This window comes from Sarcophilus harrisii, chromosome 1, assembly GCF_902635505.1.
Source record: "Sarcophilus harrisii chromosome 1, mSarHar1.11, whole genome shotgun sequence".
Classification (NCBI taxonomy): Eukaryota; Metazoa; Chordata; class Mammalia; order Dasyuromorphia; family Dasyuridae; genus Sarcophilus; species Sarcophilus harrisii.
The window spans coordinates 165,553,541-165,567,439 of record NC_045426.1 but is presented as its reverse complement, the minus strand read 5'-3'; the positions used below and the strand labels follow the sequence as shown (position 1 = coordinate 165,567,439).

Here is a 13,899-nt window from a genome sequence, read left to right as displayed (position 1 = left end):
TCAGCACATCAATTCTGATATAAAGTCAGCATATGCAATATTCCACCATCTTTTTTCCCTTGCTTATAAAGGACTTGTTACATTTAACTTTTTTCTAGAATGGGAATTTAACTTTCATGTAGAAAAATGGTACTGCTTTTCAATATATGGTTCCATTTTGCATTCATTTTCTATTTTCTCAGTTGAACTTACAATTTATATTGATTGTCTATACTGAAATGGGAATATTGAAGGAATGGAATAGCAATGCCTCAATTTTACTTCCTCTTTTTACCTCAGTAAATCACTGCTTACTATTAAAATGCCAAACTGGTTTATAACATGGTAGTTGATCTATTCTTGGAAGTCATCCTGAATTTTGACTCAGCTGCTGAATCAGTATTGGATACTGTTTATGCAGCTGTTTATTCCAACACTGTTGTGGGAATGCTGGATACCTTTATAGTAATTACATATCAATAATTTATTCAGCTTCTACCCTACATAACTCTTTAAGTATGCAGATTTAAAATCAGCTATAAACATTCAGTATCTATCAGTTGCTGGTGATACTGATACATCACTCACATTTGGAGAAAGGAACATGGGTTATTGGTTGGTTTTAATTTTGGCAGGTCATGATGCAAGGAAATCCTCCTCCCTCCCACCCCCCAAGGGAATAAAGGATACTTTTTTCAGAACATCAATAATGAGGAAGTATGGTTTGTGTGACTTCAAATATATGATAGGCATTATAGAAAGCATTCTACAATGATGGAGAAAGGACTACCCCTTAGAGTGAAGGAGAAAATTTGGAATTTAAAAAAATTAAAACTTGGAAAATAAGGAAAATAATAATTTGGAACTAAATGAATAAAAATTTAACTTAATTAAAAATAATAAAGCAGTCAAATAATAGAGATTGCATAGCAATTGAGATACAACAACGTATTGTCCTCTCAGGTTCTGAATATATATTATGAGTATTCTTTTTCTGTTGACCCAGATTTAACACTTTTTTACTAAAAGTAAACAATATGGTGGTGCTAGCATTTTGCAGTCTCAAAATATGTATTTAAAGTCTTCACCTTTTTTCCCATTAAGGTTGACAAGCTTGCAATGGAGTTGGAACAGAACCGCAACCTGTGCTGCACTATAATACACATTGACATGGATGCTTTCTATGCTGCTGTAGAAATGAGAGATAATCCAGAACTGAGGGATAAACCCATCGCAGTAGGATCAATGAGTATGTTGGTAAGTAAAGATCAGAGAGAAAAAATATTGCAAAGTCAAGCAAACTTCCTATAAATTAGGTATATGACACAAGTTCTAGTTCTTTCCATTCCAAATTACGATTAGATCCCAACTAATGTGAATATTGAATCCTGTGAAGTTGTGGCATATATTTCAGTTCACACTATTTGAAGTAATAAATTGTATTAACATGGTCATTGGTACCAGTCTATTGGAAATAGACAGTGTGAATTTGATCTCTCTACCACACTTAATATTTGAACCAATCAGGACCTGGTTGTTTTTTTGTTTTTTTTTTTTTTGTTTTTTCTTAGCAAAATATTTTTTTTAAATAATAGGTTTTTATTTTCAAAATATATGCAGAAATAGTTTCCAACATTCATCCTTGCAAAACTTTTTGTTACAAATTTTTTCTCTCTCCCTTCCCCCCACCCTTTCCCTAGAAAGCAAGTAATCCAATATCTGTTAAATATATGCAATTCTTTTATATATATTTCTACAATTATCATGCTGTACAAAATAAAAAAAAATCAGATCAAAAAGGAGGAAAAAATGAGAAGAAAACAGAAGGCAAAACAACAACAAGAAAGTGAAAATGCTTTGTTGTGATCCACATTCAGTCCCTGCAATCCTCTTTTTGGATGCAGATGGCTCTCAATCTTCTTGTTTCCATGTATAATGATCTCCTAGTTCTACTCATTTCACTTAGCATTAATTCATGTAAGTCTGTCCAAGCCTCTCTGAAATCATCCTGTTGGTTCTTTCTTACAGAACAGTAATACTCCATTCATATGCCATAACTTATTCAGTCATTCTCCAATTGATGGGCATTCACTCAGTTTCCAATTTTTTGCCTTTACAAAATGGGCTGCCACAAGCATTTTTGCACATGTGGGTACCTTTCCCTCCATTATGATTTCTTTAGTATTTAAACCCAGTAGAAACACTGCTGAATCAAAGGGTATGCACAATTTGATAGCTCTTTGAACATAGTTCCTAATTGTTCTCCAGAAAGATTGGATCAGTTCACAACTCCACCAACAATGTATTAGTGTTCCAATGTTCCAATACATCCCCTCCAACTAAATATTTATCATTATCTTTTCCTGTGATCTTAGCCAATCTGAGAGCTGTATAGTCATACCTCAGAGTTGTCTTAATTTGCATTTCTTTGAGCAATAATAATTTAGTGCATTTTTTATATGACTGGAAATGGTTTTATTTCTTCATCTGAAAATTGTCTCTTCATATTCTTTGACGTTTATCAATTGGAGAATGACTTGGATTCTTATAAATGTGAGTCAATTTTCTATATATTTAGAAACTTGTCAGAATGTAAAAATTCTTTTTTTGCATGTAAAAATTTTTTCCCAGTTTTCTGCTTCCCTTCTAATCTGTCTGCATTGGTTTTGTTTGTACAAAACTTTTTAAACTTAATATAATCAAAATTATCCATTTTGTATTTCATAACATACTCTAGTTCTTCTTTGGCCATAAATTCCTTCTTTTCCACAGAACTAAGAGATAGACTATCCTTTGTTCTTCTAATATGCTTATGGTATCACTCTTTGTCTAAATCATGAACCCATTTTGACCTTATCTTGGTAGAGTGTTAAGTATTGATCAAGACCTAGTTTTTAGCATACTATTTTCCAATTTTCCCACCAATTTTTGTTAGATAGTGAGTTCTTATTCTAGAAGCTGGGGTCTTTGGGTTTATCAAACACTAGATTATTATAATCATTGACTACTGTGTCTTGTGAACCCAACCTATTCCAGTAATCATCCACTATATTTCTTAACCAGAATCAAATGGTTTTAATGACTGCTTTTGTAAAATATTTGAAATAAAAGATTTGAAGAAGGGAAAGGAAATCTCTTCTTGATTTCTTACTACTAAAAGTCATTATGAAACATTGGGCCCTTCAGAATTTGTTTATCTGAAATGAGTATCACATGTAACATTGATTGACCAAAAAAGTAGTTTTAAAACTACAATGGAAACTGAGGGGATGTCCATGAGTCAGGGAATGGCTTAAAAAGGTGTGACATATTCATGTTATTGAATACTTTTATCCTGTAGGAAATGATGAAGGGTATGACTTCAAAAAATTTGGGAAGAAGTGAAGAAGAAAAATTATCAGAATTTAAAAAAAATTTACAAAGTAATAAAAATGTTGTAAAGATAAATAATTTTGAAAGGCATAGCCATTCTGATCAACACAATGACCATCTACAATTCCAGTTCACTCATGATGAAAGATATTCCCCTATGCATAAAGAACTGATGGGCTTAGAATATAAATTAAAGCATACTTTCTTCTCTTTTCCTGTTTTTTTTTTTTAAATATGACTAGTAGGGAAATTTGTTTTGTATATACATATTTGTAGTGAGTTCTTTTTTTTTTCTTTTTCTTTTTGTTTTTTTGTTCTCAATTGGTAAAGAAAAGGAGATCAGGAGGAAAGATTTTGGAGCTGAAAACAAGATTTAATTTTTAAAAATCCCCCCAAAATAAACTAAAAGACCAAAGAAAAGAAAATACATACCCCAAACACACAACATAACAATAATAAGAATCAACTAAGTAGAATGCTATGTGCTAATATGATTAAAAAATAAATAATGTAACTAAAACTATTAAAATACAAAAAGCAATTCATTTGGGAGAGAGATCCTTAAAAACATTTGTCCTGAGTTTTTTCACTGTCCAAGATCAAATTGCTTTTCATTGAGAGGGCTTAAAGTAGATCTGACTCAGGATAGTATATGTGTATGCATGTTGCAATCTGCATCAGTGGGAGGATTCCTACTTCAAGTTCCCACACCAATGAAATCATAGTGTCTTGATATTTTATTTGTATACAAGGTAAAATGGTTCCGAGTTCCTAAAAGGACACATAAGCACAACTTTTAGATAGCATTTTTCTATTCTCTTTCTTTGATTATTACTGTTTTATGTTATCTCCTGTGATAGGATCTACGCAGTTTGAATGCTAGGACTGTTTCATTCTTGTGTTTGTTCACCAAACCATGGCATATAGTAGATAATGCTTATTGAATTTTATTTTTAAAGAAAGACATTCCGTAATTATAAATGACACATTTAAAGAAATTAAGCAAAAATTAACGCTAATAAGAAAATCAGAAAAGCAAATAAACAAATCACAGAATTTAGAATTAGAAGGACATCCATCCTCAGCATCTTTTCCAATCCTTATCTGAAAGGAATCCCCACTTTAATGTATCCGACAAGTGATCTTGCAAACTTCTGCTTGAAGACCATGTAAAAAAGTAGAAAACAGTGTCTTTCAAGAAGGGTAGTCTCATTCGCCAGGTCTTTTAGTAGCTGAGGATTTAGTTTATTTGCATTAAGAATCTTAATCATTTTGCTACTTCCTGCCTGTTATATTGCAACTCTATTAGCCATTTTTATTCTATTAATTCTGTTAAAAGTCATTTTACTCAGTAGGAAAAAAACTCCAATGAGAAATGAGCAATTCTTGCTTCCCTTTATTGCCAGTTATTATCCCATCCATCCCTAGTTGAAGTCCTTTCTTACTTCCTTTTTCCTTTTACTCCAAATATAACTTTATTTTTAAAAGAATTAACTCCAAAACATTTTTTGATCATTTAAGAAGAACTTAAAAAAATCATAGGAAGAAATTTAAGCTGGAATTAAAAGATGTTTTTAAAAAAAAGATCAAGAAGAAATATTGAAGAAAATGAATATAGAGAATATAATAGAAAAACTCAGATAAAAATTCTGTTGAATCAATAGACAGCAAACTTCTCATGGCAGAGCAGAAGCATTTATACAGTGCTTTAAGATTTGCAAAGCACTTTACAAAGGATCTGGGGTCACAAAGAGTCAGACACAACTGAACAACTCAAAACCAAAATCTCATTTTATCTTCACAACAATCGCGAGAGAACAGAGGCAAACAAGGTTTAAGTAATTCATCCAGAGCCATAGAATTATTAAATCTCTAAGGTTAGATTTGAACTCATATTTTCCTGACTCCAGGCCAAGCACTGTCTACTGGAAAACCTAGCATCTAGAAATATATTTCAAACCCCATGACCATCTTCACCAGATTACATAAAGAATCAGAAAATTTTCATGTATAAGTGACAGATCTTGAGGATCAATCATGTAGCAATCTCAATATTACTGACATTCCAGAATAGATTGATATTATAATATATATATAATAATAATTATATTATATATTTGTATATAATTATAAAAGAAATGAAGCAATGTATCCTAGTAAATAATTTTTAAATACCCAGGAGTGACTTTAAAAATCTATAATGTGTACACAAAATACACATATAGTCAATTTCAATTCAACAAATATTATAAATGCTTACTCTGTGAAAGGCACTATGCTGGTCCTGCGAGCCCAAAGACAGAAATTAAATAATTCCTATCCTCATAGAGTCCACATTTTACTGGATGAGGCAACGGGTGTATGATATTGTATTGTTGTCCATTTGTTTCAGTCATGTTCAATTCTTCATGTTTCCATTTGCACTTTTCTTGGTAAAGATACTAGAGTGGTTTGCCATTTCCTTTTCCAGCTCATCTAACAAATGAGGAAACTGAGGCAGATAGGATGAAGTGATTTAGCCAGAGTCATACAATTAATAGGTGTCTGGGGCCAGATTTGAATTTGGGAGGATGAGCCTTTCTGACTCCAGGTTCCAACTAGCTACCTCAACAACATGTATATAAGTAGATATATAGAAAAATACATATAAATTAACATACAGGAATATGAGTGCTAACAACAGTTGAGGGTAGAGAAATCAGAAAATACTTATTGTGTATATTCTAGAAAGTAAAAAGTGGTATGTTGAAGAAAGCTAAGGTTTTTCCTACTTAGAGATAAGAAGGTTGCATTCTAGATTTACAAGATATTTATACAAATCTCTAGAGAAGGACAGGGAATGTTGTATATAGGGAGCAATTAGTAGGGCAGTTTAACTAGAACAGATGGTGTATGAAGGGAAATAATATAAAATAAAACTGGAAAGGTAAGCAGGAACTAAATTGTGGGAGACTTTAATTGCCAATCTGAGAAGTTTATATTTTAAACTAGAGGTTCTTGAGTAGAGAAATCTGGCCAGATCTTTGTTTTTAGAGTATTAGTTTTGCATAAGCATGGATTGGAGAAGGAGAACCACTGGAAGCAAGGAGGCCAGTTAAACTATTGTAATAGCTTAGATGAAAGGCAGAAGCAGTGTAAATGGAGAAAAGGGAACAGATACAATAGAAGTTATAGATGCAAGATCCACAGCTTTTATTACATTTTATCAAATGTGAAAAATAAGGGAAAGGGAAAAGTCAGCAATCCAGCAATCCAGTCAAGACTCCAGGGTTGTTAATCTAAATGAGAACCTGATGATAACATCAACAAAAAATGTTTGGAAAAGAAAAAATAAAATGAGTTCTATTAAAAGGGAAGGAGAAGCAATAAAGAAGGATAAGACAGAGAGGAAAACTATGAGCCAGATACTGAATTCCCTGAGAAAAGAAGAATAACCTGGAGGCCAGTAGAATGATTGTGACAAGGAGTTGGACTGGGTGATGAAGTGGGAATAAATCCAAAAGAGATATTATTGAATTTAGTGAAAGGAAAGTCTGAAAGTAGGAATGAGATTGTAAGAATATGTTTACTCTTTCTCCTGGTCTAGAACCAGATATACATTATCTTCTGTAAAACGTCAAGTTTCAGGAAAATGGAAAAAATAATTAAAGATAAAGTCTAAGACAATTTAGTTTAAAAATACAGGAAGAATCCAGAGGCTTTAATGGAGTGGGAGAACTGTGCAGATATAAAAAGTGGATAGGAATGGTAGTAGCTAGGAGATCACTCCTTGGCACTTAAATTTTTTTCTTTGAAGCACAGGGTTAAGAAGGGCGAATTACTGGAATTTGTCTGCCATAGGATGTGGAATGACCTGTTGATAAATATCACCCCTCTGCTGAGATTTTGTAATGACACCATGGGAGTCAGTGTGGGCTCTTACTGACTCAAACTCCCAGAAGATGACTAACTCTTGTGATTTTCAGTTCTAACATCTAAGAGACAAACTTTACCTAGCGCCTTATCCAGCCCATAGCCTGCATACTTTCCAGGAATGTTACTAGTGTGATATTCATTGTCCTTTATTTACCTATGTCCTCTTCCCCCACTATTTTAGGTATACTATCTTAGGGTTTGAGGTGACTTAGAGTCCCTTTTGTAGCAAGTATTCTGATGCTCCTAATACACAGGGACAGTCTTGAAAAGACTTGGACACTTTTAGAAGTTCTTGACTTTTATCCTGTAGATAAAATGGTTAGATTTCAAGGCCCTGAAAATTTGGATGAGAAAAAAATACATCATTATTTCAATATAATTGTTTCCTTTATAATGCTATGTATTTTATTTTATACATTTAAAAACATTCCAAGAAGTGGTCTATTGACTAGACTGTCAAAGAGGTCTGTGACAGACTAAAGGTTAAGAACTCCTAAGAGAATTCCTTTGCTCTGTCATTCAGAGGTTAAGGCCTATAGTCAATTTCCTAGATACATTAAAATCCAACTACAAAATTACAAAGATAAGGAAAGAAATATTTCAGTCTGCTAAAAGAAAAATCAAAGAACAATAACCAGGAAAATAGTAACTTTTTTTTTTTATATATCTCAATAGTATTTTTTTCCAAATACATATGTAGTTTTTCAACATTCATTTTTGTAAGATTTTGTGTTCCAAGTTTTTTCTCCCGTTTTCCCTTACTTTCTCCCTCCCAAGGGAGCAAGCAAGCAAATAGTAGACTTTTCAAGGGAAACAAGGAACAAATGGGACTGGGGGGAACTCCTGGAATTCAACATAGACAGAATTAAGAAGCCTGAGCCATAAACCCAGAACTATCTGCTTAGCAAAACTCAGCAGGCTATTTAAAAGCAAGACACTGACACTAGAGAAACATTTAGACTTTTAAAAAGTTTGCATAGACCTTGTATAAACTCTCTTGCCAAAGTCTTTAAAGAAGTTAGTCTCAAAAGTATTTGAAATTCACATTTAAATCAGGCTAAGCTAAATGTGAGCACCTTCTGAATATAATATTGGTTAAATCTGTATAAATGCTTCTAGAAGATATTTTAGAGAAATAAGAAAAAATGAAACAGAGATAGACAACCCTACACCTTTCCTAAATCACTAATCAATGTTTTGAAAAATATTTCACTGTTTATTCTATATTGGATTGCTTGCTATATAAGAGAGGGAAATGGGGGAAGGAAAGGAGAAAATTTTGGAACGCAAGATTTTGTAAAGGTGAATGGGAAAATAAAAGGCTATTTTAAAAGGTGAAAAAGCATGTAAAATATTATTAAGAATATTTAACATTGTATTATTCTGGAATGACCAACTGTAAATAATTTTGCTATTCTCAATAGTACAATAGCACAATCATCCACGACTACACTGAAGGACTTATGGTGAAAAATCCTATCCATACCAGAGAAGGAATTATTTATTACTGAATACAGATTGAAGCATTCTTGCTCTCTCTCTTTTTTTCATACTTAATTTTTCTTGAAGGTTTTTATTTTCATTAGGGTGGGAGATCTACATTTTCTGTTACAACTTGACTTTGATGGAAATGTGTTGTATAATTTCATATGCAGTTTCTTAACCTTGGGTGGGGATAAGGGAAAGAACATAGAATTCAAAAAAATTTTAAAACATGTAAAAAAATTTTTTTTTGTTTTGAATGTGACTGGGGGAAAATTAAATAGATAAAATTTTAAAAATAGAAAAAAGATCTAAAATAAGAATATTTAACATTGTGGAAGTATATTTAAGAATAGCTACAAAACTACTTTAAAATTCACCGTAGAAATACATATATATGTAGCTGCCATTTTATAAAATACTCTCCTACTCTGCCAAAAGTAATTAATGTTACTTATAGATACAGCATATGATGAATATTTATCTTTTGTAAAAATGTCTACTTTCTTGATGTGGTATAGATGAATCATCTTTAAATTCATTCAAATAATGTTCTAGTATGATAAGTGATTCCAAAATGCCAAGACTGAATACCAAAATTACTTCATTCTTTCACTTGGTACAGAAAAGTTCTGCTTTAAGGAACTTAGTGGAAATCTCAAAATTATAACCTAAACCTTGTTATTCAGTGTTGTTAAAAATTCAGTCCTGGGGCACTACAAGTACAGGAGTTCATATCAGCATGTCTTTTCTATTCTTCTGTATGTTCAGCTGTCATAGCAACCCCATCAAAATCATTTTGTGCTTGCTTATATGAACTACTTTGTGTCCTTCTAATGTGTCCTGTACAATTTGTTCCAATTTCTCTCCCACATGGCCCCCTTCCACTAACATGAGCATAATGCTGTTGTGAATACTACAAAGACAAAAAGGTTGTCAGAAAAATATGGTAATTGATGGCAATTTGGTCTTGTTATTACAGTTTTGTTGATCAGATCAAGGGCAGTCATCTAGTCAGGAAAAAACAATTTCTGCTCTTTCTTTTCAATTCAGACTTGCATTTCTTTGATTCTTCATTGAGATTGAAAACACAGTCCATCTTTATGATTCTTCAATCTGTGTTCAGACTCCATAACATTATCATGTTAATATTTTTGTCTTCTTTGGGGGTAATATTTTATTTCAGGTAGGCTGACAGCTTCCAGATGGTCCTTTTGCGCCAAACACCTTTCCCAAGTCTTCTCTCTGCCCCCCCGAATTTTATCTATCAGAAGAGATGTACCCTACTCCACCTTCACAGCTGCTTCTCAGAAAAAACAACACTAAGAGATGATGACATATAGGGCAATTTAAATTCTATACATTTCTACACTTTATCATGGACATACAGATTTTCACCTGAGGACAGATATAAATAAAGACTTAGTATGTCAAGATAAAAACTTTCTGGTGATAACTCAGATAAGCTTATTTGTACCTTACCAAATCCCAATAAGATTTCCTGTATCCCAGATCTTGAGTTCATATTATTAAATGTGAACAAGCATCTCTAATTTTCAAATTCTCATAAATGACTAGTTCAGTAGATCTCAACATAATCAAATATGAAGATTTCTTTTTAAAAAATTTTTAATTGAAAGGTTATTTTTTAAAACTTAAATACTATAAGTCATTTCCTGGTATTTTCATATACATCCCTAAATTGAACCTTCTCTTATAACAAAAGAAAAACATAAACAATTATGCAAAACCTTGTAACAAATGAACAAATATGATTCCATTCTATACCTATTTACCACTCTACCAAGAAAAGGGAAATATTTCATCATTTGCCTTCTAAGACCAATATTGATCATTGCATTTAATTTGAGACCAGCTACCTTTTAGAGCTGTGCTATATTATTAAAGTCATTGAGTATATTTTCCTTGTTCTATTTTCTTTGACCTATAACAGTCCTTACATATTTCTAAAAAATTTCTCATATTCCTCAATTCTTATAGAGCAAAAATGTTCCAAAACTGTTCTATTACATTCACATATCATAATTGCTTTAGTCATTCCATAATCTAGACCATTACTTGATTTCCATTTTTTTCTTTTCTGTCTCTAACCTACTTAAGATATATGCCTCCTATTAGAGCTGTTGTTCCTTAAGCCTTTGACTAGTCACTTTTCTCTTATAATTCTAAATAGTTTTGGAACAAGTGGAACAAATCAGAATTCTACCTACAAGGTTTCAATATGCCCTGTCCAACATTGAATTTTTTCATATTTTATCACTTTGCCAATATGATAGCTTAGAATTTTTTTAATTGCTATTTTTTGTTCCAAACTCTTGATTTCATTCATATTTGCCACCATGGAAACTCTTGCCATCACTCAGAAAAATCATGAACTATTCATATTATCTTAAAAAATTGCTTGGGATACTAAAAAGATTAGGCATTTGCCAGAGTCAATACATATCCAAAGTGAAGTTGAATCCAGCTCTTTCTCATCTTGAGTTCAATTCTCCACTGTGAAAAATTGTCTTGTTTACTAATTAATTTACATTTTTCTTTTTAACAATTTGGAACATTTTTTCTTAATTTATATTTTACCCTTCTTTTGAAAACCTTTTTTGTTCATATCCTTTAATTAAAATGGATCATTGGAAAATAGTTAAGAATTAATTTTTTTTAAATGTTAATTTTCTTTTTTTTTCAATTAACATGTAAGTGCAATTTTTAGCTTTCATATTAAAATCATTTTTGAGTTCTAAATTCCTTCTTTTCCTTCCATCCCACCTCCTTGAGAAGGCAAGCAATTTGAAATTGATTATATATTTAAAGTCATACAAAAGACCTTCCATGTTAGCCATGTTTGCAAAAGAGAACACAGACAAAAGAAAAAAAGAGAAAAAGAATAAGAAAGATAAAGTTTTGTTTTTGTGTACTTCAATCTGTGTTCAGAACTCCATAAATTTTTTTCTCTGGAGGCAGATTTTTCATCTTAAATCCTTCAGATTTAGATCACCGTATAACCAACAATAGCTATGTCATTCACAGTTGATGATCATAACGTTGCTGTTACTGTGTATGATGTTCTCATCTGCTCTGGTCTGGCTCTGCTCACTTCCTTTACATGAGTCCATACAAGTCTTTCTAAGTTTTTTCTGAAACCATCCTGCTTGTAAAAACCTCTTTTTAATTTCAAACAGTTTTGTGTGCTTCATCAGTAACAGTAGTTTACAATTAGAGTCCATTGATTGAAAAAATAAAAAACATAAACCTTAAATTTAAATTAGTGCCCTTTTTTTTCTCCCTTTAAAAAATCAGTATAAAGAACTATTAATTCTAGGTAACAATTGAACTGAGAACTTAAGTGATTTTTCAATAGTCACTCAGCTAATATGTATAAGGGTCAGAACTTGAATCCAGGTCTTCCTGAATCCAAGGCTAGTCCTCTATCCACTATGATATAACATCTGTAAAAAGCACTTAGCACATAGTAATAGTTGTTAGTCTTTCGTTCTGAAAGAGTACTATGCCATGAGGGAGGTAATGCTGAGACATGCAAGTGAATTGGATTTAAGTGAGGTTGAGGGAGGACTATGCAGGGTTACCAGCTTCACTTTCTCCTCCAGAGCTATCTGGGTCCAGTAACCAGATAGAGAACGGGACTAACGGAGATAGCCCTGAATGCATTAGGTGCAATATAAATATTTATCCCATTCTCCTTCCCTTCTTCCTATGTCTTACTACCTCTTATGAGAAAATCATAAATCCAGATGGATTCAGTATTTTAAATGAATTTTTAACCTTATTAATCATAAGCAAAAATGAAAAACAGCAACATACATATATATATATATATGTTGCTGTTTTTCATTTTTTTTAATATATTATATATATATATATATATATATATATATATATATATATATATACAAATTCAAACTTGTCATACTCACTCATGTTGCATTTTTTGTTGCTGGATCAAGATCAAAATGACAAATTTTGTTACTTGTGTGTGTGTATATATATATATATATATATATACTTATGTATGTGTGCATATGCACACACACACACACACAGTCTTTTCTGTCACCTCAGAGTTCTGTAAGGGTCTTCACTCCACAGGTTAAAAATCGCTGCCTTATGACCTGTTTCTGCTAGCTTTATTTATAACCATTTTTCTTGACTTTATAACTTATCTTTAACCACCTTAAAGTGCATAGATATTTCGTGTTTACTCCCTATAAAATTTGAATTTAAATGTGCCAGTTAAGTATTATCTAACAGTTCTATAGGAATCATGACAGTATTTATATGTACAGTAGTCTGACTTTCAGTATGGGAAAATTCCTAGTGATGATGCTGACCCATAGCTTATCTGCAACTAAAAGTCATAGACATCTGCTAGGAACCCTAATAGTAATTGACTTTCTCATAATCTTCACATTAATGAGTGTCAGAAGCAAATGTTGATTCCAGATTGTTTCTGACTCCCAAGGCCAACCCTCTACTGTGTGATGCTATCTCACATTATAAATATTTTAGCATTCTAAAAAGGTGTTTGATTATGTTTTATTTTTGTTTCATCCAAATCTCTGATTTTTTTGTAACTTCCAGTGTGGAAATCCTTGAGGTTAGAAATCTTGGGGATTAAGTCCTCTTTACTAATGAAATAGATAGTTATTCTACAGATGGATAGTCCTATAGAGTGTCCTGGGATAGAGAATTAAGTAATTTTTCCCAGGATTAAGCCAGCAGAATATTTCAGAGGTGGAATTTTGTTATGGGCCAGAACTCTGAACTTCAAACAAAGGATTCTTACAAGGTACTAAGCCAGTGGAATTGACAGAGACAATAGTTATCTAATTTAGCATGGTTCAGTGTGATTGATTTAATCCTACAAGAAAATATTATGGGCTAGAACTTGAAACAAGGTACTAAGTGGAATTGAAGAGACAATGGTTAAATCTAGTATAGCATTGGTTTAATCCTACAACAAATAATAATGTTTCCTAGTGATAAAATGATTGGTTTGTACTCAGTGTGGAACATATAAGCGGGGACTGACAGCCATATTCATTCAACCCATCTCACACCACGTTGGTGGCAGGCTCTCCTCCTTTACTTCTCTACTGAAACCAAGACTCCTGA

General features: G+C 32.2%; 1 protein-coding gene across 3 annotated transcripts in view; it reads left to right on the top strand.

The window, feature by feature from the left end:
• POLK (DNA polymerase kappa) overlaps positions 1-13,899 on the top strand; it is a 97,937-nt gene that overhangs the window by 55,366 nt on the left and 28,672 nt on the right. For all 3 annotated transcript variants that reach the window (XM_031966341.1, XM_012541121.3, XM_031966348.1), the window contains one exon: positions 1,084-1,236. In XM_031966341.1, coding sequence (XP_031822201.1) covers positions 1,084-1,236 — 153 coding nt within the window. The remainder of the gene's footprint in view (positions 1-1,083; positions 1,237-13,899) is intronic.